The sequence below is a fragment of the Elephantulus edwardii genome, unplaced genomic scaffold (genome assembly GCF_000299155.1).
Source record: "Elephantulus edwardii isolate Elephantulus edwardi_28Jun2011 unplaced genomic scaffold, EleEdw1.0 scaffold00304, whole genome shotgun sequence".
Taxonomy (NCBI): domain Eukaryota; kingdom Metazoa; phylum Chordata; class Mammalia; order Macroscelidea; family Macroscelididae; genus Elephantulus; species Elephantulus edwardii.
The window spans coordinates 2,260,978-2,286,133 of NW_006400054.1; the positions used below are offsets into that span (position 1 = coordinate 2,260,978).

Consider the following 25,156-nt stretch of genomic DNA (forward strand, 5'->3'; position numbering starts at 1 on the left):
CCAAGGACATGTCAACAGCGAGGAAGTGTGAGGGGCTGGCCCCCAGCTGCGAGGCCCCCACAGGCCAGGCTGCCCTAGCTCTTCTGGCCAGAGCTGACCTTGATCTTGAGCGTTGGTCGCCAGGGGGCGCCGCCGCGCACGTGCCTGGCTCTGCATCCCGCGCGGCTGCCTCCAACCCGTTCCCTTGCGCGCATCCCTCTTCGCATCCTTTCTCCCCCTTTCAATTTCTCGCTTGTTCTTATCATCGCTTCTTTAAAGGGGTGGGGGGAGAAGCAGAGTGAGAAATGTGACTACCAAACACCGCTTGGGATTGCAGAGAGAGTTGGGGGCTGGAGGGGGAAAAAAGCCCCCAGCATTTCAGCGGCTCCTTGGCCTCATCAAACCCTCGCTTGGTCCAAAGAGGTGGTGGGTGGGTGGGTGCGTCCAGGGAAATCTAGAACGTGCTGGAATTCTCGTGACCCTCTGAAGAAACGACTTTGGTCCCAAGAAATTGCTCGTGGGAGCTGGGGTCCCCCTTCCTCCCGTGCGCCCAGCCCAGGAGAGCTGGTGGACCCGCTGCGTGAGGCGCTTTGGTTCCGGCCGGCTGCGTCCGGGGGCGCCGGCCCGACGGCCTTACCACACAGCGGCCTCGTTGAGCTCCGGGTTGGGGTGCGACAGGGGTCCGCTGTAGCCGCTGGTGCCGCTCATGGAGAAGGGGGGGCTGGGCCCGCCGCTGAAGACCTCGCCGGGCATGGGGTGCAGGGCGCCGGGAAGGCCTGGCTCGGGGCTCGGAGAGTCCGGGTGCGAGATCATGTCGGTGAACCGGGGGTTGTCGGCGGTGTGAGGGCCCGCGAGCGGTGGCTCCAACGCGCCCAGAGGCGTCGAGCCGGGCCCTGAGGCGGCCAAGAAGCTTGAGTCGGCGGGGGACTGTGCCTGGGACGGCGGGCCGTGCGCGAAGAAGTCATAGTTGCCTCCCGGTCCATAGTAGTCTCCTTGGTAGTCTGCGGGGGGAGGCGGGGCAAGATGAGAGACGCAGGCGTCAACCGGGGGGCGAGGCTTGGAGGAGGGGACCCTGCGGGAGCGGACTCTGTAGATGGGACAGGATTCCCCTGGGAAGGGACCTCAGTGGAGGGGACCCTTGGGGAGGAGACTCTGTAGGTGGGAGCACCGGGGAAAGGGCCCCCAGGGGAGGGAACCTCCAGGGACTTTGTCAGAAGGAACTCAGGGAAGCGGGACTCTGTCCTAGGGGACCAGGGACCAAAAGCCAGGCAGTGGAGAACAAGGGAACAGAGGGGAGAGGCCTGCGGAGCCCCTCAAGATGGTAGTGGATGTGGGATATGGGGGGATGGTGGGAGGCAGCAAGAGATGAGGAAGTGGGAGAGACACAGAGTCACAGAGGGACCCTGAGGAAGCAAACGTTCTGGACCGCTTTGGAGAGACACAAAGCTTTGGAGAGACACAAAGAGAACCAGAGACAGAGACAAAGGGAGACAGGAGAGAGAGAGCGCAGAGTGAGGGGACCGGCAGAGAGGCGCCCCGGAAGCAGAGGAACCGCCCGGAGGCGAGACTCAACCCGAGCGGAGTCCGTGGCAGAAACGGAGACAGAGAGAGAGACTGGTGGTCTCAGAGACACGGAGATTATGGAGAGGAGAAAGGAGAGAGAGAGAGAGAGAGAGAGAGAGAGAGAGAGAGAGAGAGACAGGACTAGAGACCCGGTGGAAAATCCAGGGTGGAAGGTGAGAAGGAAGTTCCAGAGAAACCGACGCACCCAGAGACCACCGGAAAGTCGTCACAGGAGCAGGGGCTGGAGCAGGGGCTGAGAGGGGCAGAGAGCGCAGGGAAGGGATGGAGGTGTGAACAGAGAGCAGAGCGCGACGAGCCAGAGGGTCTGAAACTCAGGCTGCCACGGGGAGGGCTGGTCCAAGTGGGTCAGGCTCTGAACGCCAAGGGCGCAGGGCGGCCTTTCCGCCCTCCCCCAGGGCCCCTGCACTCCGCCATCCACCACGGCCCTCTGTCCCGCCCCATGCAGCCGAGGGCGCCCCAACACTGCCTGTTGGCACGGCCTCGTCATGCCAGGCACCGCCAAGCCTCAGGCAGGCGACAGTCTCCATCATTTGGGTTTAGGAGGGCACCCTAGTTCTGACCCATTTAGGGACACTGAGCCCTTTTGGGAATCTGGTGGCAGTTATGGCTCCTTTCTCCCAGAAAAGGGTAGACACGTGTTTTGCCCACTCGTTCTGGAGTGCCAGGGAGGCCCGGTGATAAGCGCGCTCTGCCTCTATGAAAGGCTTTACACTCTTACCCCAGATCCTTCCCCCAACCCCATCGGGCTGCCAGCTCCTCCTTGAAGGATTGGGGCGGGGGACCCCACAAAAGGAGGCTCAGTCCGTGGCATCCCGCATAGAACGGCAGGAAAAGCATCGTGTGGGAGCCTAGGCCTCCCGGTGCTTCCGCGCCTCCGAGCGGTCCTGGAGGCTCGGCCACCGCGCGGTTCCGAGACGCCACCCTTCACTCTGTAAACTCAGAAACGAGCCCGAACCGGGAGGGAAGCCGGGGGCAGCTAAACGGATACGGATTACTTTCTAAAGAGCACAAATTCCATTCCCCTCGAAAAAGCAAGGAAAGGCGGGGAGCGGAGAATTCGGGGCCCCACAGGGCCGGGCCTGGAGGCAGCCGCGCCCGCCGAGCGCCGTCCAGCCCGTGAAGGCCGCAGCCCCCGCGCCGGGTGCGCCATCTCCGCCCATATGGCGGCCGGGCCGGAGGTAATTGGAACAAACGCCGTCTGAAAAGGGCACAAAAGCCGCAGCTGGGGCTTTGTCCGCGCTCCCACGGGGAGCCGCCGCCCGCGCCCGGCCCCTTTCTCGCCCGCTGCATCTCCCTGCGCGGATTAGGCGGGGACGCCTCGCTGCGCGCCCGGTGGGGGGAGCGAGAGGAGGAATCCTGCCTCCCCCATTCCAGCAGAAGGGGGACCCTCGTGGCAGGTCCAGTCGAGTCCCTTACCCCACCCAGCAGGCGCACTCCCCGGAGAGGAGGTGGGATTGGGGAGGAGGCTCGCCATTCCTGGGGAGACCTGGGTTAATTTCTCAGGCGGGGAAAAATTCGGACCGCCCCTTGGCGCCCAGTGCCCCAGGTGGGCTTCTGTGAAGGCAGAAGGAGGCAAAGCCAGGTGGAGGGGGCGCCTGAGTGGGGACAGCCACCTCTTCACCCACCATGGCTTCCGTCCTGGGCTAGGCTGCTGAACACCTTAACCCTGGGGTCCTCTCCCCGGAAATAAACCGACACACAGCTGGCCTACGATTTCTAGGGGCGCTCCTCCGAATCTCTACGGATTCAGAATCTGAGATTCTAAGGGGTAGAAATCTCTATCCCTCCGAATTCTCTAAGCGCCCCGACTTGGGGCTGCTGGCCTGGCTCTCTTGCTCTCCCCACGGCTCCCCAAACAGATCGGTCCAAGAGAAACCGCCTCTCTCCAAACCCGGAGACCTTGCATCAGGCTAGTGTCAGCATATGAGGACAAAGCACAGATGCTTTTTTTTAGACATGGACATCCCAGAGGCGCTCCGAATTGAGAAGAGGGGTGCTCAGGTTGGCTGACAACTCTAGGAAGGGTAGATGGTGAACTAGGGGACAAGTAGGGTGGGGTGTGGGGGAGACAATACGTCAAAGCGAGGTCTGAGGGTTGTCAGTGCAAGGGAGAAGAAAAAGAGAGGGAGTAAGAGAGGGGGTGATTTAGAGAAAGGCGCACCCCAGGTCTGAGCCAGCTGAGGGAATCCCTATTACAAACTCTGCTCTTTCTTTCCAGCCTTCAAGAATGAGGGGCCTTCAGTCTCAGCCCCAGGCGATAGATCAGCCAGAGGGGTTTGGAAGCGCAAAGCCCCAATCCAGCGATGGCTGACATCTGGACGACCCATCCCAGAACGGGGCGCAGCGTCCCTGTGTCTGACCCGGGTGTCTACTCCTGATACTAGCGTGCAAACCACAGCCTGGTGACTCCAGACCCCCGTGCCAGGCTGTGTCACGTATACCCGGGCGTGTGTGAAAGCGGCCAGCCGCGGGATGGTGCTGAACTTGCCCGTGTGTGTCTCTGTGGGCGTGTGGGCGCGTCCTGTGCGCCTCTGAGGTTTCTGCATGCGCGTGCGAATTTGCCCCGGGTGTGTGTGCATCGTTGATTGGTACCGGCCGGAGCTGTTGGAGGGGTGGGTGCCCAGGGGGTGTCTGTGGTTGAGCATGGTCCTGTGCATGTGTGCGCGGTGTGCCCATGACAGTGCGTTCTTCTGTCCTGGGCGCAGTGGTCGAGGGCGGGCCGCACGTGTCCTGGGCGGAGGGTGCTCCTTACCTCCATAGTAAGTGTATGGGGTGGACCCCAACATTTCAGACTCGTCCAAACGGCCGCCCAGTGGACGCATGCGCCGCGGACTCCGGAAGAAGGCGTGTCTTCGGGCGCCCAGCGCGCTCAGCTGTTTCATCCGGCGTTCTTTGGACCGACGGTTCTGGAACCACACCTGGCCAAGGGAAGAGGGGGCTGTCAGCTCTAGAGCCAGGGGTGACCTCCCAGTCCCTCTCTGGCCTGGCCGCTCCCGCTGGGTCCTAGTGCCTGCTAGCCACCAGGACTCCCCCGAGGCGGGGGCTGGGCCGGATTAGGCCAGGAAAGCTGGGGAGGGGCCTCCGCGAACCAGCCAAGGGTGAAGGATTTCGCGGACCCGTGGGGCGACTCATAAAGACTTGGGCTTCCTGGTCCTAGCCCGCCCGCAGGCTGACGGCTTTATAAAGACCTCCCGTCCAGCCTGGCCCTGCGTCGGCCCCTCGGCTCCCGCTTCCGTGCGGGGCTCCAGCCCGCCTGTCTGCCCGCGCGTCATATGGCGCTGGGGTACGGCCATAAGCACATTGCCCCTGTTTCTGCTCGGAAAGACTGGGAAGGAGGGGAGAATCTTGGCCCCAAAGAAGCTGAAAATCCTCCTTGAGCGAGGGAAGGGAGAGAATTTAGAGCCGGGCGTCGAGATAACCCGCCAGGAGGACCACGGGGCGAAGTCCCTGGCTTTGGGGCCCGTTTGCTCCGCCGTCCGGAGCCCCGCGCGTTCTCAGCCGAGGCGGCCGCGCTTCGCAGGGAGGGGAGCCGGGCCGCACCTGGATGACTCGCATATTAAGGCCGGTCTCCTGCGCCAGCTGTTCGCGGATGTGGCGCGTGGGCTTGGGCGTGGCGGCGAAGGCGGCCTTGAGCGTCTCCAGCTGCTTGGCTTTGATGGTGGTGCGCGGGCCGCGCCTCTTGGTGCCCGAATTCTGCTCCTCGTTCTCGTTATTGGCCGTCTCCTTGTCGGACGAAGTGGAATTGTCGGTCTCCTTGGGGTCGTCCTGGAGAGGGTCCTGGAGGTCCGGGGACAAACTGCGGTCCGTACAGGAGGACACTGCGGGCGGGCGGAGGGAGGAAGGGACAACCGCGTCAGGGGGAGCCTCTCTAAGCCGGCCGTCAGCCCAACGGGGTCCCTTCCAAACCCTGCGCAATCCCTCCCCCCAGAGGCCGCCCCTTCCCTCCCTCTCTGCGGGCGGGGCTGGGCGTCGGAAGGGCCCTTCTCCAGACCACGCAGCATCCCCGGGGCAACTTCCTGCACCCTCCGGAGAATCTTGCCAATTTGGAGAAGGGCTAGGAGGAAGGGGGAGACGTCCAGCGGGGAAGGGGGCGCCTGGAATCCTCCCCTCCCTATTCTGCCTAACTGGGGCCCTCCCAGAGGAGCTAAAAATTACCCGGAGCTCAACACGAGGAATGGGGGAGAACTTGGAAATGTTTCCTGGACTAGAAGGGAGCAGAGAAGGCGTGTCCCAGCCCCCTTGCAGGGCCGCCTCCATACACTGCCTCTCCCCCAGGCTCGCAGGGCGCTTGCTCCGGGGCGCGGCTGGCTGGAGCGGGGCGCCCACGCCTCCTTACCTGAGTTGAGGCTGCCCTCCTTGAGGCTGGACGAGCTCAGGTAGTCGTCCTTACACACGAACTTGTTCTCATCGATGACGTAGAGCTCCTCGCCCGTGGACAGCTGCTTGTTGCACACCATGCAGGTGAAGCAGTTGAGGTGGAAGACTTTGCTGCGGGCCTTTCGCACCAGGTCGCTGGGCGAGATGCCCTGCGCGCAGCCGGCACACTTGGTCCCGAAGCGCCTGCGGACACAACATGGTTGTCACTGTGGTGAGGGCTGCGCTATGCTGCTCACAGAACCTCTGACCCCTTGCCATGCGCCCTGACTCCCCAGAAGCCTTCATTTCCAAATCTGCCCAATGGGATCCCAACCCTGCCTCCCTGGCCAGCATCCATGAGGCGGGACAAAGGTCTTGTGCTGCTCTGTGGACTGGCGCGCACGCCAGCCTGATTTAATTTGGTTTCATCCGGGACTGAGAAGGGAAAAGTACTTGAGGCCTGTGGGCAGAGGGTCCCCAGCACCCAGAAATGCTCCTGCCCTTGGTTTCTGGCCGACTCACCCAATGCAGAAACCTTGGATCTAGAGACCAGCGAGTTTTTAAGCCAGGCAAGCCAGCTTGGGCATTTGTGGCATGTGGCTTTCTTTGGAACCTGGAGGGACCTTCCCCAGGTCATCCTGGCCCAAGTTGGGCCAATCTGCCTGGTGAGGCTGTCTTCTGATCACAACAGGGATGGTCCCTCTAAGCGGGATTTGAGAGGGAGGGGCGTCTTCACTGATTAGTGATTCTCCACAGTGTGTGTGTGTGTGTGTGTGTGTGTGTGTGTGTGTGTGTGTGTGTTGTTCTTCAATACCACTCTGGGACCTGCAAACAGCAGGACTCAGAGGAGGCTGGGACCCTGGGAAGCATGGACTTCATCCTGATCCCTAATATCTAGAGCCCTGGAAGCCACAGGAGAGGGATGCGAACAGAGAGGGATTCTCAATCTTGTATGGCCAGGCCACAGGATCCGGCGCGCCCCAGCCCCCTCTCCCCATTTCCTGTGTTGAGGTCTAATTTCTTTTCTTTCTTCCTGGGGTGTGTGTGGGAAGCCGGCCTCTCCCAGAATGAGCAGTGCAGACAGGATTAGGCACTGGTGCAAGGGAGATTGGAGGGCCCGGGACTTGGGGCCCCACTTCTACCCTCAACTGGGTCTCTCAACAGGGTGCATTTGGGTGACGTTGATGTAGTGAGGGCATTAGGAGTCATAAGTCACTTTTGGTCTTATCCAGCAGCGTAATTGGCCATATGCACCTTATCAAAAATCATTAGGTGCTTTGCAAGCACCGGGACATTAGGGGCAGCGGGCCTCCAGGGCCGTGGAGTTTACACGTGTAAAGGCAAGGCTGACATTTTCTCCTATTCAAATTCCCCAGCGCGGAGCCACTGGGGCCGCGGGCTCCTTTCCTCCCTGGTGTTAATCACACCCCTCCTTCCCTTGCAACCCGGAATTAGCACTCACAAAGCCCTCGCTGGGCGCTGCCTGGGGCGTGCAGGGCTGAGATGTCAAAACCCTCACAATCAACTAGGATTTGTCCTGGCATTTCCCAGATGGGGAAACTGAGGCCCAGAATGGCAGCCTGCCCGGGCCCACCCTAGAGCTGGCAAGGGCAGGGAGGGGGTCACAGAGCTGACTCTCAGCCACAGTGCCACTGGTATTTTGCACAAGAAAACATGTGATGGGGTGAATGAGCAGAGGTGGGAAAGATTTCCTCCCCCATCACAGGACAGTTCTTGCTGGCTGGGCCCCCTCGGGGCCTGGCAAGTTTCTGTTTATCCTTGGGTTGTTTCGGGGCCTGCTAGGAGGGCAAAGGCTGAGCGGATAGCATTGTGCCAGGTCGGGAAGCTTCCAGCTGCCCCTAACTCCAAGTAACAATTCTTTCCCCTTCCCAGGAGGGGGCTGAAAGCTCTGTCGCAGCCTCAGCGGTGCCCACTGGAGAGTAAGTTTGTCAGGCGGCCTTCTGCGTCCTGCTCTTCTGGGAGCCCGGCTGGAGAACCCAGCAAGAGGCAGCTGAGGCGCGTCCTCCAAGGTGGCTCCTCCACCCGGGCTCCGCCAGAGGCCGCGAGGAGAGCAGCGCGCCGCCCGCGCGCCCTCCAAGCTGGCGAGCCCCAGAGCTGGGCTGGGTTCACGATCTCCCGTTCGCGCCGAGAAGCGCACGCAGCAGGGCGCGCGGCCTCTTACCTGAAGAAGTCATTTTTGCAGTACAGCTTGCCCTCGCGCGAGAAGCACTTCTCTGACAGGTTAGTCTTGCATTCACAACACTGAACGCATTTGATGTGCCACGCGCGGTCCAGAACGTTCAGCAGAAAGCGGTCAAGGATGGGCCGCTCGCACCCGGCACAGTGCACCATCATAGCCCCGCGCCCCGGCGGCTCCGGCCGCCTTGCCCTTCCGTTGGGCCCCCAGCCCTCGGGCGCCCCCAGCCCCGCCGCTGCGCTAAGCCTAGGGCCTTGGCTGCCGGCGAATGAGTCTGCTCCGGACGGAGACTCAGCTGGTCAAGTCCTGAGGCGGTCGCTGGCCTGGCGCTGGGCTGCCTGGGCACGGGCGGCAGGGAGGGCCGGCGTTCACTGCCTCATGCCCGGGCCGCTCGCCCCGGTGCTGGTTCCGGGCTCTCGCAAGCTTCTCGGCGGCTGCTGGCTTCGGCGCTGCCGAGCGCCTTTCCCCGGTGGCGGAGGCGCCGGCACTTTCCCCCACTTTCAAGCGGTCCCGATCCTCATCTTTGTCTGGCCGCCGCCTAATTCGCGCATCCTTATTCAGATTTGGTGACGTGGCGTGGCACGTAGGGGGCCCGGTGGCCAATGGGCGCGCCGTGGCCATGGCAACCTCTTAAATTTATAGCATATCTAAATTGGCTACAGCGTTGCGGTCCGGACAGAGCAAAAAAAACAAGGCATCAGTATTGTTGAGTATTAGCTTGTACCAGGTGCGGAGCCTAAGTAAGTATTTACGCTTCAGTTTGGGGATGGGGGGCGCGGGCCGCGAGATCCGAAATCGGCATCTCTCTTCTCTCTGGGCCTCACTCGCATTTGGGGGCTTGGGTCCCAAGGCCTAATGGGGAGGGACTCCTGCCCCCTCACCACCCCTGGAACTTGTAGAAGTTGCCGGAGGCCTGCTGCGCTTTGCGTTCACCACCCCCTCCAGTCCGAGCCCGCCCAAGTTGGAGTCCCCCACCCCGACGTTCCTGGGGTCTGCGCCCTTGGAGCAGTGACCGCGCGGGCTTCCCGAAGCCGGCCGGGCCTCTTTTGTCATACACGGGGCTAGGGCCCAGGCGTGCCTTTCTCATGGAGAGAGAGGGCAGGGACCGCGCGTTTGGGTATCTTCCTTGCCGGGTTGCTGGGCCTAAACCTGGGCTGCGGCTGGAGATGTCATCCTGCCTGGGCCCAGAGGCCGGATTTTCAGGCCCGAGCTCTTGCCCTGTGGCTTTTGGGTTTTGGGGGGGGGGGAGCCTGGGCGGATGGCCCTTCTCACAGCCAGCTTGCCGGTGGCAGTGGGGACAACTTTGCGCTCAGCACGTCTCTTTCCTCACTCACTGCATCTTCCACGATCCGCATCAGCCAGCCCAGGGCCCCAGGATAACTGGGTCACCAGTGGAGGCCGGGACATGGCGTGGGCCCCAACTGTGCATCCTTTGGGGCTCTGCTGTACGTGCTAGTTCGGACAGAGCTGCTGGTGTCCGGTAGAGTGTTGATGGTGTGGGAAGGATAGAGGGGCTTCATATGTGGGGTCAAGTTAGCAAGTAGGAGAGGAAGGGGGGGTCAGTTCTTCCCTAAGAGTCCAGCCCGGTGAGGTGGTTAGGTGACGCAGCCTTCAAAATTGGGGAGAAAGCAATGGCTCCCCTTGGATTTCAGTGGGAGTGCTGATGGGCCTGGACCCAAGGGCTGGAGCTGGAGGCGTGTGTATTTGTGCCAAGACTTGGCTGTGAAGCTTTGCTTGGGTGTGTATTTGGGTCTGTTTGCTGAGTTTGTTAGTGTATCTGTGATGTTTGAGAACCGAATGTATTTGTTTACGCGTGTGGTACTCAAAGGGCATGCATGTTTGTGCTGGCTTGTTTATGAGTCTGTTTGCATCCGGAGCCACTGGTGTAAATGTTTTTTGGGGGTGTGTGCGTGTGCGTGTATGTTTAGGGGACATGCATTTGTGCGTGTTTATGGCTGTGTGTTTGTGCATGAGTGTGTGTGTTTATTTTTGTTGTTCTGTGCATGGGAGTGCACGCGTATTTGAGGCGGTGTGTTCCATCTTAGAGAGGTAAATAGAGTTTGCGTGTGCGCATCGGTAACTCTGTATGATGCTTTCTCTAAGACGTGGGTTCCCGCTGCTTGGAGGAACACATGCTTTAAAGCACACCAGGAATGTGTGTTTTTGTGTCGGTGAGAATGAGCCTGTGGAGATTGCTTGTCTGGGTGGTGGAGCCCGTTTGGGTGCGTTTGTGGGTATAGAATTTTGTGGCATGGCGTCTTGGGATGACACTGTGTGTGGCCAGCAGTGTTTTTGTTTATGTGACTCTGGGGGGTGTGTGTGTGTGCGCGCGCGCGCGCGCGCACACTTGACAACATTTACTTCTGTAGATTTGGGGGAAGGGTAGGGTATTTGTGGGTGCCTGTGTGGGGCTCTTATTTTGGTTGAAACTCAATCCCCCCCCCCGACTTTCTCGCCAGGCTTCGCACTGTCTCCCACAAATCTAGAGGAGAGGTGGCCTGGCTGAGGACAGGAAATTGAGGGGTACTGGCTACTATTGGGGCAAGGAGCCACAAACAGGGTCTTTTCCTGACCCTCCAGGTTGAGGAAGGTCCCCCACACCCGAGCGGTGAAGCCTGCTGGAGCTCGTTTTGCCAGAAGCCGACAGACAGGCCTCACTTAGCTGGAGAGTGGAGAGGCTCCTGGAGCCCCCAAATGAACCCGAAGTTTCTGCCAGCTCCTGACCTTGCCGCCTCGGTCCCTAGCGCTCCAGCTTACTGAGCAGGGAGAGAGGGGACCCAGGGCCGGAGAGCGCGGCTGCGGCGCAGGGGCCAAGGTGGAGAGAGCGCGGCTGCGGCGCAGGGCCGAGGTGGATTCCGATCGCTTCCTGCTCTTTGTCTGTCGAGGTTTCTGGTTCCTGAGCTCTCGGGTTTCTCTCCTGACCGGAGCGCTGTCTCCCGCCTCGGCTTCTCTTTCCCATTCGGTCTCCCTCCCTCCTCCGGATTCCTCAGCCCCTTTCTTCCCTTTTTTCCCCTCTCTCTCACTCCTTTTTGCTTTTCTTGTTGTCTGTCCTGCTCTCTCGGGTGGCCTTGCCAAGCTGATGTCCAAACCGGCGACTAGCTGGGCGCTGCGGTGACTGTTCTTAACGCGCACCACACAGGTTGGGGTGTGGGGGAAGACTCGCGCTCCCTACCGCACATGGTACAATCTCTCCTGTGGCCCCATACACCGGGCCGCCGCCCTACTTCCTCCCTCCCTTCCCAGGTGTGGCGGAACTGACCCCGGGCCCCCTTCTCGGCACTGTAGGAGTTCAGCTCCGGCTGGCTCCAGAATACACTTAAATGCCTTCGCACAGCCGGAGCGCCAAGCGCGGGAGGTTTTGGGGATGCAGAAAGGGAGCTGGGACAGCACATCGCAGGAGGTGAGGGATTCTGCTTCCTCATTCGCTTGTCGCTGCCTCCTGTGAACGAACTTGCACAGGGCACCCAGCAGGCAGTTCCCGGAGCCGCCCCGTCCTCAGCTCCGCCACCGCGGAAGGACCTTGCCACGCAGGCCTGCGCCCCGGCACCAGGCGTGCCCCCACCAGCCCTCCACCTTGCGCGGCGCGCGGCAGCGGCCAGCAGCCCACCCACTCCGCTGGACGCGTTATCCCGCCGGAACCCTGTTAACAGATGGCGACCAGGCAGAGAATTCCCTCCTATATGTAACTAATAAACCGCTTGTGTCTTCACAGGGTAATGCATGGAGACGCAATGTCACTTATACAAGATGTTGATGGAATTTACTATAGAAAAATCTTCCTCCTTGAGTATCAACATTACAACTCGACAGACGGCGGCGGGATAAGTAAAACAGACAAAAGACAAACAAGATAATAATCTGTTTCCAATCACTTAAGCCCTGTAGAGTTAGTAATATGCGGTTTGCATATTCCCCCTTGAGTTCGGTAATTAATTACCGGGCGAGGAGGCGCGCACGTCGCCGGGGTGGGGGGTTTTCGAGGCTCGCGGAGCTGGGGTGCGAGAGGCGCTGGTCTCCACTTCTCCAGCTCTGGGCGCAGGACAGCGACCCCCCGAATTGGGAGGGGGTGTCTCCTGACGTTTGGAGCTGATATCCTCGCAGGCTGAAGACTTGCCGTTCACTTTCCTTTTCTCTCCAGGAATGTTCCTGCCCGCGGGGACCCCGCGCGCCGACAGGCCCGGAGTGGGGATCTCTTGGGGGTGGGAATCGCTCTCCCCGCTTTGCCCGGCCCCTGCTAAGGTCCTCAGCCTTTGAATTTCCACGCGTGGTCTGGTTTCTTGGTCAAACGCGCGCGCGCTGGGGGCCTCAGGAATGGGGTGGGGTGCCCGGGAGGCGCGCCCCTCGCCCTCTCCTCCTCGCCTCTCAGGCAATGCACCGGTGCTCCCCCGACTTCCATGGTTAAAGCACCCCCTCCCCCCCGCACATTCCTCGTCCCCCGCCCCCGCCCCTCCCCCTCCCCGAGCTTTAACATTAAACAAACGCCCGGAGCGCCTCCGAGCTGCGCCCTCGGCCGGGTCTGCGCGGCGGCGGCGGCGGCGTTACAAATTGTAAATTTAAATTGCTCGCCGGATTCATTACCTCCCCTCTTTGATTTCAGCCAGCCGTGAAAAATTATACTGGTGTACCACTGAGAAACTGTTTTGCCGCAAAGGGCCCGCGCCTAATCACTGGCTTTCTCCCTCCGACAAAAGTGTAATTATTTTGTTTGGGGTGTAAATATAGGCCGCGCCGCGCACACACACTCAGCGTCCTGCAGCGCCGCCGTGGCCCGCCCGCCGCCGACCGGGATCGGCCCCCGAGGAAGAGCGGCCGCGCGCGCAGGGCCCCCGCCGCCTGGAGGCAGGACGGCCGCCGCTGCTGTGGCGCTCGGGCGCCGTCCAGCCACGCCGCTAGCCGCCAGGCGGGACCCTCAGTCTCCGGCCCCAGAGCCTCGTGCGCCCTGGCTGGGTGGAGTGGACTCGGGCGCGAGCGCTGGCTTGGGTGAGAGCGCGGGCCTCATTTGTCCGTGCTGGGATGCGCGCCTGTCGGTGCGATTGGGGAGGAAGACGACGTGGGTCAGTGTCCCCTGATCCCTGAAGGGGCTACCGTTTGGGGGCAGCCTCGATCCCAGACAGAAACCTTGGTGTCTCCAAACGGATGGGTCTGGGCGGAACCCCAGTGTGTGTGTGTTGAGGGGGGAGCGGCAGGACGCGTCCTGTTCGCCCAGCTCGGCCGGCCATGGGCGGCTTCCTTCCCGGAACAGCTCAGCGGGGCGCAGGCCTGCCTGTCAGCCAAGCGCGCACAGCTTAATTAACGGTCTCGTTAACTGGGCTGTCCCGACCCGGGACTTAATAAAAAAGGCATCCATCCACTCTTCCTCCAGTCCTTCCACCTTCCTTCTTTCCCAGGGAAAGCAGCTCGTGACTAGGACGGAGCCACCACGGGGACCCTCCCCAGACCCTCCCCTGAACGCCGGGAAAGGGGCTTCCAGGGTGAACTCCACCTCTTTCTACATCGAGGTTCGGGTTTTAAGGGACCGAGGGGAGTCCGGTGGCTTTGGGACTGGCTGGCATCTGAAGTGTTAGTTTTGCGAGCCGGTTGTAGGGTCCCGCCCGCTGGAAGTCCGCAGGTCAGGCCCAGCCAGGGAAGGAGCCGGCGACGCGGGCAGAGGCCGAGTGGCTGTTGAGCGGGTTGCACAAAAGCTAACCGTAAAACGAGAGATCCGCCTGCTCCGGCTCTCGCAGGGCGGGTTCCCTCTTTCCTGCTCCCCTCACCAATTCTGGATTGCACCCCCAAAGGCCCCACTTATCCAGCTGTCCGCCAGCTCCCGCAGGCTGTGTTCGCTGGTGGGCACAGATGCCTACCACCAACTTGGGTCCAGGGTGGCAGCGAGGGGCAGACTGATCTAATCCTTGGAGGGCGGAGGGAAGCCTGAAGTGGCTCAGATGGAAAAGGTGCAAACAGCTCTCCCCCTCCACCAACTTGTTAGAGAAATATTGACTATTGACGCTTTGTCAGGAGAGTGAAAATCCCAGACTCGGAGCAGAGTGGCCTGCGTCCGGCCAGCTGGCTGGTGAAGCGGGGTGGCTGACGACCAGCGGCCGTCGGTGCGCGGCTCTGAGGGGACCAGCGCTCCGATCCTCCGGTGCTCGCTCTGGGGGTCAGCCCTGACCCAACAGCACCCGAGGGCGGGGGCTGTGGTCAGCCCCCCATCGACCTCACAGAGGGTATTCGCCGATGAAGGCGACCCGAGCGTCTGAGAGTTACCGCTAAGAAGCACTGTGGCACCTTTGGAGTCCAAAGGGAGAGAGCTTGTCAGAGACCCCTAACGCCCCAAATGGAGGTCCCCCACGATTTCTAATTTCCCTTCAACCAGCCAAGCTGCCTGAGAGCTGCCTCGCGCGTCGCCCTTTCTTTTCGCCTGGCCTTTTCTCGGCTCCATGGAGCGCTCTCCACCCCCCCTCACTCTCACCCACCCCTTCTCCCCGCCCCTCCACATCCCACCTCCTTTTTGTTAGCCTAATATGGGTTCCTTTAGAATTCGCCCGACTTGGGCCGCCGGTGCGCTCTGCGAGTGTGTATGTGTGTGCGTGCGCGCGTGTGTGTATTTCTCGGCTGCTAATGATTGTGTGTTGATAGAGTAAGGCGGTGGCCTCATTAGCCTTTGTTTAGAAGGTGTTAAAAGGAAAATCTGCATCCGAAAGCGGCGGTTTACACCGAGCAGCTCGCCTGATCCCTGAGAGCTGTGAGCTGGGGCCGCCTGGGGGAGGTGAGGGGGACCCCCCACTCCCGTACCCGCCTCCACCCAGAGGCCGATCGCGCGCAGACCCCGAGACGGGGAAAGGGGCCCAGGAAAGATCCCCGGGTGTTCCTCGCCAGGAGAGAGTGTTTACCCCGCTGCGCGCTCTGGCGCTCTGAGAGAGCCCGGACCCCAGCGGGAAAGGCGCTTTATCCAAAAACTGGGCGCGGAGCGGCGGGGCGCCCTCGCCCAGGATTTTTGGAGCCTGGAGAGGGCAGGACATCTTTCGAACAATTCCAGTTTGTGTCTTTTAAGGCGTGTGTGCTGGAGGCGAAGTGAAGGTTTTTATTTTAGAGAACACAGTGGCTTCGCCGCGACTCAGGGTCGCCTGGCTGGTTGGGATGAACGACTATGTGAGGGTCCCACGCTGGAGAGGGTCCGCGAAGAGGTCTTTTTCTCTATTCCCGGTACTTTCGCAGGTGGCCAGAGGAGGAGGGACCACTTTGCTTCCTCAGAAGTTCGTTGTTTGTAAACTTAACTTGGCCTGTGGTTCCTTTATGCCAGGAGTCCACCTTGGGAATGAATTTGGCTAGGAGAGAAAGCACAGCGTGGCCAGTCCACTTCTCCAAGGCTTGGCGCCTAATTGGCTACAGTGTGTGTGTGTGTGTGTATGTGTGTGTGTTGCGATCTTTCTCGCCCCCTGCGAAGTGAGGTTCCAGGTCCTGCATCCTACGACAGGGCCAAGGAGGGGGGAATGTTTTGGTTTTTTTGAACAGCCTTTTACTGAATTTGGAACCAAATTCTTTTTCTTGGCAAAATGGGAAAAATAAAAGGCGACCGAATTCCTGCGGGGAAATTGCGCGGTCTCTACCGGTCACATAATTTAATGTTCTTTGCTGCGGGGAACTTGTGCTTCCCTAATCGTCCTGATTTCATTCTGTGGATTTGGTCCTGCGGGTCTTGGAACGAAACTCAGCTGGCCTGGGTGCACTCGTGAGCTCAGCATCGCTGGGCTTTGTTTAGTGTGGGGCTTTTAGGGGTTCCAAGGTGGGTTGGTTTCGGGAGGCAGACCATAGACAACTAGAGGTTGAGGAAGTGACGGTGCAACGTGTTCTCAACTTACACCGAATCTGCCACAGCCATTCCCCACCCCGTTTCCAACACCCACTTCCAAGGAAAAGGCAGGTTCAACGGGAACGAAAATAAGAGGCCTTGGGATCAGGGCCGAATTCGGAGGATGCGGGGAGGAGATGACAAAAAACCCCCCTCTACCTCTACGATTATCACCTCTTTCCCTGAAGCATGTTTGCAGGAGAAGACAGCTGGGGCGCCGGGGATCGCTGCCTGGCTGCCCGAAGGCGCTGGAGTTTAAACCGAGACAAAGACGGGAGCTGTCCGTGGTGCTGAACTCGCGCGCACCGCGCGCGCCACCCAAAGCGGCTCCAGTCACTCGCCTCCCCCTTCGGCCTTTTCCTCCCAGCTCTCCTTGTCCGTGTGTCTCAGCTTCTTTTGAGCTTATTTCTTCTGCTTTTACCTCTCCCTAGAACCTCCGTCCTGTCCACACACAGGTATCCATATATTTTCTACCAAAGAAAAAAATGATTGTTGAAAAATCGTGTCTTCTTTCTTTCCACTTGGATGACTTCTGAAAAGTTTCTTTCACATGTTCTCGAAAACAGACACAGATCACCAACCCCACTCCCCAGAGAAGCGGGATTTGTCTTAAAAGTGATGGAAGTAAACAGTAACGAATGTCACAAACCGCTCCTCTGATTTATTCTGAAGGCAAAGGTTTGAAAATGTTTGTTTCAGGACGTATCATACCCCTGGAACTGGAACTTCTTGGGGCGAGGAAAAAAAAGAAAAGGAAGGTGCCTGGGAGGATTGTTGGTCAAACATGGAACTGTAGCTCATGTCTTTGTGGCCATCATAGGCTTTTGAGAGCTTGGGATGGACATTTAGTTGACTTAACCCTCAAAGGGGGAGGTTAGATCCACGTGGATAATCTGGATTCTTAAGGGGGAAAACAAGAGCCCTTGTTAGGAGTTTGAGCATAAAAAGGGTTAACCTGCAGCTTCATTTTCCAAGTCAGTGTGGTGCTCCCTTGATGGCTGGCACAGTGCAGAACCAAGCATTGACTCTTGCTCAAATTTGTATGCAGCACTTGTCAAAATAAGTTTGTGCAGGCGAAGAAAAAGAACGCAGAAATACACCTCTCCAGAAGTGGGGGATGGGCTCCATTCTTGTACACGCAGACCTGTACACCCCTCTCTGAGATCTCCCAGATAGACAGCCTCCCACAAAGACCAGATGTACTGGAACCACCTCCTCATTTGGCCTCTCAAACCACCCCCAAGTGTCTCCACCCTTAGTTGAAGGGTGTTGGCTAAGGCCAGTTGTTAGTGCTGCCAGGGTATGGGGAAGAGACTTCTGTGAATAGAATCAGACTGGCTTCTCGCCTGGGTATTTCATTCCCCACCTGAAGATCTTCACATTAGTCTCCCACCAGAATTCTCAAACTGGAGTGGTTTGTAATAAGCAGTCTGATGTGAAGAAAGGCATCCCTTGTTCCTGATTGCTATCTATACCTCAAAACACCCTCGGATATTTCACAAAAGCCAACATGTTCATCTCTTTGGACTGCTTCTGGTGTTGTGTACCTTCAAGTTGAAACTGAAGAATAACTAACCCGCTGGTGGGTTTTCAGAAGCAGTTAATCGCTTGGGAGAAGATTTCCCATCCTTCTCCCAAAGAGCAGCTGATGGACTTGAACTGTGTGCCTTCAGGATTGCAACACAGCTTCTTGCCACTAGGCCTCCCCCATCAAATCAACTATGACTCATGGGGACCCTTTGAATGAACAGCAGACCTAAACTCTGCCCTATCCTGCACCCTCTTAATCATGCCTGGTACATACAAGTCCATTGCTCCAGCCACTGTGTCATTGAGGGAACCTTGATCTTACAGACTAGAGAAACCCAGGCAGATGTCAGGAGAGAAACCACCACCTTGAGTGGGTGTCATGGATTTAAATTGTGCCCTCTCTTCACCTCCGCATGTGTTCTAATTCCTAACCTCCATATATGTCCGTCGTCACATCCTGCTTGGAAATGTGAGGGGACAGCAAAAGAGAAGAAGGTGGATTGCCACAGTGACTGCAGCAATGGGCTTGAGTGTGTCAGAGATTGTGAGGTCGGTGTAGGATAGGACAGGGTTCAGATCTGTTGTTCACAGGCTCACAATGAGATGTACACAAAACAACAACCACAACATATCAGAGATGCTGAGGACGGCACAGGGTGTAGGGCAAGGTTCAGATCTGTAGTTCATAGGTGGCTATGAGACGTTCTGGAGCAAGGCAGCAATCTCGTGTGGGAATAGGTTATTTTTTGAATGCTAATGAGACATGATTAGTGTAGGGAATGCCTTGAGCCTCTCTCTTCTGAGATATAAAGGAGGCTAAAAACAAGTGAGCCAGCAAACAGCTGTGGGGGAAGACAGATGCCATGAAGACTGACTTCCCAGGAGCAGAAGCTCAGCAGTGATAGGGACTTTCCTCCAGAACCTTCTCCTGGAGCTGCTATTGGGAATGCATTCAGCCTCTTCAGGAAAGAAAATAAATTTTTGTTTGTGAGAGCCCTCCCTTGTGATATTCCACACCCACCCACCCCGTTATAGTGGCATGAGGTATAACAAAAATGGATGGAGTGGAAAGAAAAAAAGAAAACCATTCATTGGATGTCCTTAGGCATTTTTGAGGCCTTGAACGTCACTGTAACCCTGAGAAGTTGTAGGTACTTACCCTGGCTCCATTCAGCAGATGAGGGAACTGAGGCAGAGAAGTGTCCACTGACCTGTTTACACTTTCACAGTGAAGGACCGTGATTTTAATCAAGGTCTCATTATCTTTGGAGTCTGTCTTGTCCCAATACCCTATGTTACTTATGGTGGTGGTTATATTGGGGATGTGTCAGTGGTTACACGGTTGTCTTCAGATTCCTGGACCATCATACCTGCAATCTGGGCTCAGGCGTTACCTTTAAGCCCTAAACTATAAATTAACTAGAAGTGAGAATGTAGAGCCCAGTACACTCGCCTCTTCTTTCAGGCTGGGGGTTGTTACTCTGCACAATGGAATCTGCCTTGCTTGAAAAGAACCCTGGGCCTTCTCCAAGCTCCAACACGCAGGGACCCTCCTTGACGCCCCCTTTCTTCCCTGCCCCACATCCAATCCATCAGCAAATTCCATTCCCTCTGCCTCCAAAAGATATTCCAAAGCCCATCTCCTTCTCATCTTCTCCTCCATTATCACCTCCGTGCAAGCCACATCATCTCATCCGTTTTAGAGCCTCAGCTCTCTGACTGGGTTCCCCTTTCCCCTCTCCCTGCCCCTCACTGCAATCCATTCTCCACACTGTATCTGAAGTTATATTTGAAAATCATAAATCAGATCTTGTCATGCTTTTGCTTTTAACCCTCCAACGACTCCCCGGGATTACACTTAGAATAAAACCCACACACTTCACCGTGGTCTGCAAAGGCCTTTGGTGACAGTGCCCTGCCCACCTCTCCTCACACCTTCTGCCTTGATGTTCCAGCACCAGCCAGCCACAGCTGGCCCCTTTGCTGTGTCTTTCACACATCTACCTTTGCACCGAGCTGTTTCCTCTGCCCTCGGATCTTTTCAGGGTTGGCTTCCTGTAGTTACTTGAGTCTTAACTCAAATGTCATCTCCTCAAAGAAGTCTTCTCTGGCCATCTTATCTAAAAATACCCAATCCTCAGACACTTCCTAGTGCACCTTTTTATTTCCTTTGTACCCATCATCATCACAAAGTCTAGACTTGGTCTGTTTATGCATTTAACTGGCATTGTCTGGCTTTCTTAAATGAACATTGGCTCCATGGGGGCAGAAAGACCATGTTTATCTTGTTCACTGTTGAACCCCAGGTGTCTGACTCAGAACCTGGAACGCAGGAGCTGTTCCACATCCTTCTGTGAACAGAATGAATAATGAATGATTTACATAGACGACACACCAGCTGCAGGGGTGGATGGGTGTGCGGGAGCCGCTGAGAAGGGACTGAATTTTATTTTTCCTTCTTCCAGGCTCTGCTAATGAAATCTCTGCCTAGATAGGTTCTCAATTTGGAAAGAGGAAAGAAGAAGAAAAAAATAATTGCCCCAGGACTCAGAGAGTCTTTCTGATGAATCCCACAGACTAGAGACAGCATCAAATTGGGGTGGAGATTCAAGGTCTATGACCTTCGAGAGAGGTTTGGGTTTTTCTAATCAGATGAACACGGTTCTTTTTAAAAAGTATTTTATAGGGGGAGGGGTGGGCAGGGAGAAAAGTGCAACAATGAATGAATGGAAATCCAAAGTCTCTGTAAATTTTTATTAAAATTAATAACATAAAAGTATTTTATCCTAATTTATTTACAAAGTTCGTATACATTGTTTTTCACACCAGATTTTTCCCATTTCTTTCACCCCCCCGCCTCTCTCCACCCATCAAACTCTGTGACCTTATGATTGTCACCTGTCTCTGCCCCCCCCACCCATCCTCAGCCCTGTACATCCCCCCTCCCCCCTCCTTTGGCTCCTCATACTCATTCTACTACAATGGTCTTATACAATATTTGTCCTTGTGGAACTGAGTTAGTTCACTCAGCATAATGTTCTCCAGTCCCTCCCAAGTTAGGTAGCAATTTACAAAATCATTGCTCCTGTGTGCTGTGTAGTATTCCATTGTGTGAATGCACCATCATTTCTCAATCCATTCGATTGTGGTTGGACATCTGGGCTGTTTCCATGTTCTTGTGATGGTGAATAACGCTGCTATGAACACTGGTATACAAGTCTCCGTTTGTGCCTCAGTTCTCATTTCCTCAGGGTACATATTCCAAACAGTGGAATAGCTGGATCATGTGGAATTTCTAAGTTTAGCTTTTGAGAAAGTGCCAAAGAGCCTTCCAGAGTGGTTGTACCATTTTATGATCCCACCAACAATGTATTAAGAGTTCCTATCTCTATGTCCTTTGAGAGAGGTTTTAACTAGTTCTTGTTGGGTTGGAAAACCTTCAGTGGGTCACAAATAAAGGGGTAGTGGGAAAAACACAGCCAACAAGGGTGATGCTGAAATTATAACACCTTTTTTTCTGGAAAAGTTTAATCAGTCTTACTTGTGCTTGAGCTAAGGGTAGTGTTAAGAGCTGTAACTCCGGTCCCTATCTAACCCTCTGAGTGGGAATCTGGCTTTCTTGCTTTTCACTTTCATAACATTTAGGACAAGTCACTTGGCTTCCCTGATCCTCAGTTTCTTCATCTGTGGAATGGGGGCAAGAATGGTAGGCCTGGCTCATAGAATGAGATCATGAGTGATTATTTTGGTCTGTTTTATTTCTGTCAGAACCAAGTGTGGAAGCGAAGAGGGGCACAGAGGATGCCAGTGGTGAGGAGAAGCATTGCTACTAGGTGTCATCGAGTCAAGGCCAACTCACAAGGACTCTGTGAACAACAGAACCCTATCTGGCACCAGCCTTGTAATCCCACCATGTTCAAGTTCATTGTCGCAACTGCTGTGCCAATCTACTCCCTCGATGATCTTCTTCTATTTCATTGACGCTACTTTTGTGAGCACCATGTCTTTTTCAGGGGCTGGTGCCTCCTGAAACCATACCCATAATATGTGGGATGAAATGTCTCTACTTTTGCCTCAAAGGAGCACCCTGGTTGCACTTCCTCCAAGATGAACTTGTTTGGGTTTTTTTAAGTTTAGGATTTTTGTGGCTTTGTTGTTTTTTTGTTTTGTTTTGTTTACAGTCAATGGTGTGCTAAATGTTCTTCACCAACAGTGCAACCCCAAGGCAATCAGTTGAAAGTGGGGGAATAGTAGTGCAAAAATAAATAAAAAAATAAGTAAAACAATTGTGGAATGCATAGGGGAAAATAGACTTGCCTTTTGAGATCTCATTATCTCCTTCAAGTGCTCTTCTGTTACCTGTTGAGGTAGAAGGTGGTACTGGCATTACAGAAAGGACCTAGCACCAATCCTAACCAGCCCAGCCATGGCTGATGGGAATGGTCACCTCAGAGCCTCAACCTCTCCATCTGTAAAGTGGGATAGCAACTGTGTCCACCTTAGATGGTTATTGGGAACATTTAGGAAAATGATGTTTGGGAAACTCGGGGGCAGCTTGGAGGGCTAATTTCTTTACTCTTTACAAAGAGGGGGGGGTCTCCTTGAATGCGTGAAAGTGAGCAAATCATTTTGTTGGACCCTATGTAAAAGGAACATAAGAAGCATATTCATGGAGAAAGGGGTAGACAGCCTTCTGCATGCAGACACTAAAGGGGTTTTCAGTATCTAGTCCCAGGGTTGTGCTGGCCCAGCTTCAGGGCTGGTTCCCAGCGAGCTTTATCTGCTCGCTGCCACCCTGAGAGGCCACCTCCCTGTCTGGTAGAAATGTCCAACCAAGACTTATCTGCACCGAACAGGGGGTCAGTGTCCAATGCCACCGAGTCACTTCTAGCTCAACGTGATCACTATAGGACCGAGTGTCATCTTTAGAGAAGCAAACTGTCTTCTCTCTCTCCCTCCAGAAGGTTGGTTGATTTGAACCACCAACCTCCCAGTTAGCAGGCCCAAGGTTTTTAATCCACTGTGTTGCCAGATAGAGTGCTGGACACACACCTGGGAATGCAATGTGAGAAGTCCATGGCCAATTATTTTTGTTTAATCTGTGGGTGCTACGAAGTTCTGTGGAGTGAAATAAGCCAGACATAAAAGGGTAGATATGGTAGGATCTCGCTTATGTGAAATGTCTAGAACAGGCAAGTACCTAGAGATCAAAGTGTAGCAATGGTTCCCAGGGGTGTGGGGTGGGGAGGAGCTCCCACTGTTTCCCCGGGGAGCTAGTAAATATAGCCGAACAAGGCTGAGCTGGGTCCATTTTGGTCTCTCTCTTAAACCAAAACTGAGACTCACTGCTGTCAAGTCCGATTGGACTGATGGTAAAACCACAGACAGGGTGGAACTGCCCCGTAGGGGTTTGGGGCCATAATCTTGATGGAAGCAGAGTGTCTCATCTTCTGCAGAGCATTGGCTTTGTAATTGGGCGTTTTAACCGTTGCACCACCAGGGCTCCCACCTCTCCCTGACTCATGCCTTATTTCAGTTGTCTTACGTGGTAAGATTTCGATGCCTAAGTTCTGCGTAGGATACTGTCCTCAGAGATCGGTAGCATCCTTCAGCCTTCTCGATTGCAATTCATCTGTGCACATATCCCTCTCCAGAAGGTTCTTCCATCTGCACTATTGACAGTGGGGCTGGGTCGTCCTGTGTGTGTGTGTGTGTGTGTGTGTGTGTGTGTGTGTGTGTGTGTATGGTGGAGAAGAGGCTGACTGTACATTGCAGATGTTTAGCAGCAGCTCAGACCTCTGCTCACAGGATGTCGATAACATCTTCCCCACGTTGGGACAACCCCAAATATCTACCGCAAATCAAACCACCATCCCCGAGTGGATTGTGGCTCATAGTGACCTCATGGGACAACATAAGACTGCTCAGTGGGGTTTGCAAGTCTGGAAATTTCTTAAAAATTAAATGGTTTGGGGAGCTCCGGTGGCCTAGTGGCAAGAAGCTGCACTGCAATCCCAGAGGTGCACTGTTCAAATCCACCAGATGCTATGCTGGGGAAGGAAGGACAATCTCCTCCTGTACCAGTCAGATCTGATTTGACGGTACACACAAATAAAAAAAAATTAAATGGTTTATTTTGGTTTGCTTACAAAGTTTGTATACGTTGTGTTTGACACTATCCTTTACTCACATAGCCTGGAACTCTTTAGAGAAACAGACAGATACATCTTTCTCACATGGAGCAGCTGCTGGATTTGAACCACTGATCTTTCAGTTAGCAGGCAATGCTTAATCCACCAGGCCACCAGAGGTGCTCAGCATCTCTGTTGTTATTGTTGTTGTTATGGGCTGTGGAGATGTGATGGATGCATAGCTGACCCTCCAGCATGTTTTCAAAGGCGGGAAATCACACAGGAGAAGATCCCTCTCCTATGGAGCAGACATGGACTCGAACTGCGTGCCTTTGGGGTTGCAGCGCAGCTTCTTACCGCTAGGCCACCAGAGCTTCCTTGTCAGTTACTAGTGATACTAAATAATAATAATAATAAAATAATAATAATTAATAGTTGCTGTTGATGCCTTCAAGTCAAGCATGACTCATAGCAACCCTATGAACAAAGGGTCTGAAGCCCCTCTACAACTATTGACATTTGTCAGAGTTCAAAGAGATTCCGGAGGCATGTTGTTTAGGAAGTGGATGCCACTCCTGCTTTCTAAATAATAATAATAATAATAATAATAATAATAATAATAATAATATTATTATTGAGGATAATATTCCAGATTTACTGGATAATTGTGTAGAGTGAATTTATGAACTTTTTTTTAATTAAAAAAGCTATCAGTGGTGATGGAAAGTCATTCTTCACCAAGGGGACAATTGACACATCACTAAAAAAAAAGAAGACACAGAGAAGTGTAGCAGGATTAAAGGAAGTGAGAACAACAGAAAGTGGGGAGAGTATGAGATTATATTTAGGGCATTGCAATTCATGTCATAAGATAAAACGTGGTTGAATTGAAGATGAATCTGTGCTATAAACTTACCTTCACGTCCCAGAAAAGAAATACAAATTGAAAATTGTTTTTAAGAAGCAATCAATAAATATTTCGGAATGGAGTCACTTCCATATTAGGAAAGCCAGGAAGAAGTGGTGTAAAAAATGGTGATTTGGGGGGCTATTGATGGTGATGGGCTTGGGTGGAGGTGGGGGGGCCACTTCTCCTTCACAAAGACGATCCAAGGTGCGAGGACTAGGGCATGGTAACCACAGTGTTCTCCTTTCTTCTGATGACAAATCGATCTTGAAGAAAATCCACAGCTGTGGGTCCCATTCTGACTCTGAAGTTTGGAGCAGAATTGCTCCGTAGTGTTTCTGAGGCTGTAGTATTTACAGATGTAGAATGCCTCATTTTTCTCCTGTGATTTCAACAGGTGAGTTGCCTCTATTGACTTTTCACTTGGAAGGGGACACTCAACACCTGTACCACCAGGGCTCAGTGCTTATGAAGAGGGACGATCATTTAGAGCATCCCTCCCCACTTCTCCAGGGATGAGGAGTCTAGATGGCAGTTGTGGGGAAGGCTTGGTGAGTTATTCTTTATTATTGCCATGGAGAGAGCTCTGGTGGTGTGGTCTGTAGGAAGCCTAGCGTCTAACCCAAAGGTGGTGTCTTTCT

At 55.2% G+C, this 25,156-nt stretch overlaps 1 protein-coding gene across 1 annotated transcript; it reads right to left on the reverse strand.

Annotated features, from left to right (window-relative positions):
• Positions 1 to 552: 552 nt before the first annotated feature.
• On the reverse strand, positions 553 to 8,312 carry LHX5 (LIM homeobox 5). Its single transcript, XM_006900993.1, has 5 exons — positions 8,102 to 8,312; positions 5,900 to 6,123; positions 5,104 to 5,381; positions 4,316 to 4,481; positions 553 to 980 (listed from the first exon to the last, which is right to left on the reverse strand). The coding sequence occupies exons 1-5, from the start codon at positions 8,272 to 8,274 to the stop codon at positions 613 to 615; spliced, it is 1,209 nt and encodes a 402-aa protein (XP_006901055.1). The 5' UTR covers positions 8,275 to 8,312; the 3' UTR covers positions 553 to 612.
• Between the last annotated feature and the right edge of the window lie 16,844 nt (positions 8,313 to 25,156).

What these genes read in the sequence shown, in the direction of transcription:
- LHX5 (XM_006900993.1), bottom strand. Translation starts at nt 8,274, where the DNA reads ATGATGGTGCACTGTGCCGGGTGCGAGCGGCCCATCCTTGACCGCTTT. An exon ending in TGCAAAAATGACTTCTTCAG is followed by an intron (nt 6,124 to 8,101) that starts GTAAGAGGCCGC and finishes TTGTGTCCGCAG; the next exon opens with GCGCTTCGGGACCAAGTGTG. An exon ending in CCCATACACTTACTATGGAG is followed by an intron (nt 981 to 4,315) that starts GTAAGGAGCACC and finishes CTCCCCCCGCAG; the next exon opens with ACTACCAAGGAGACTACTAT.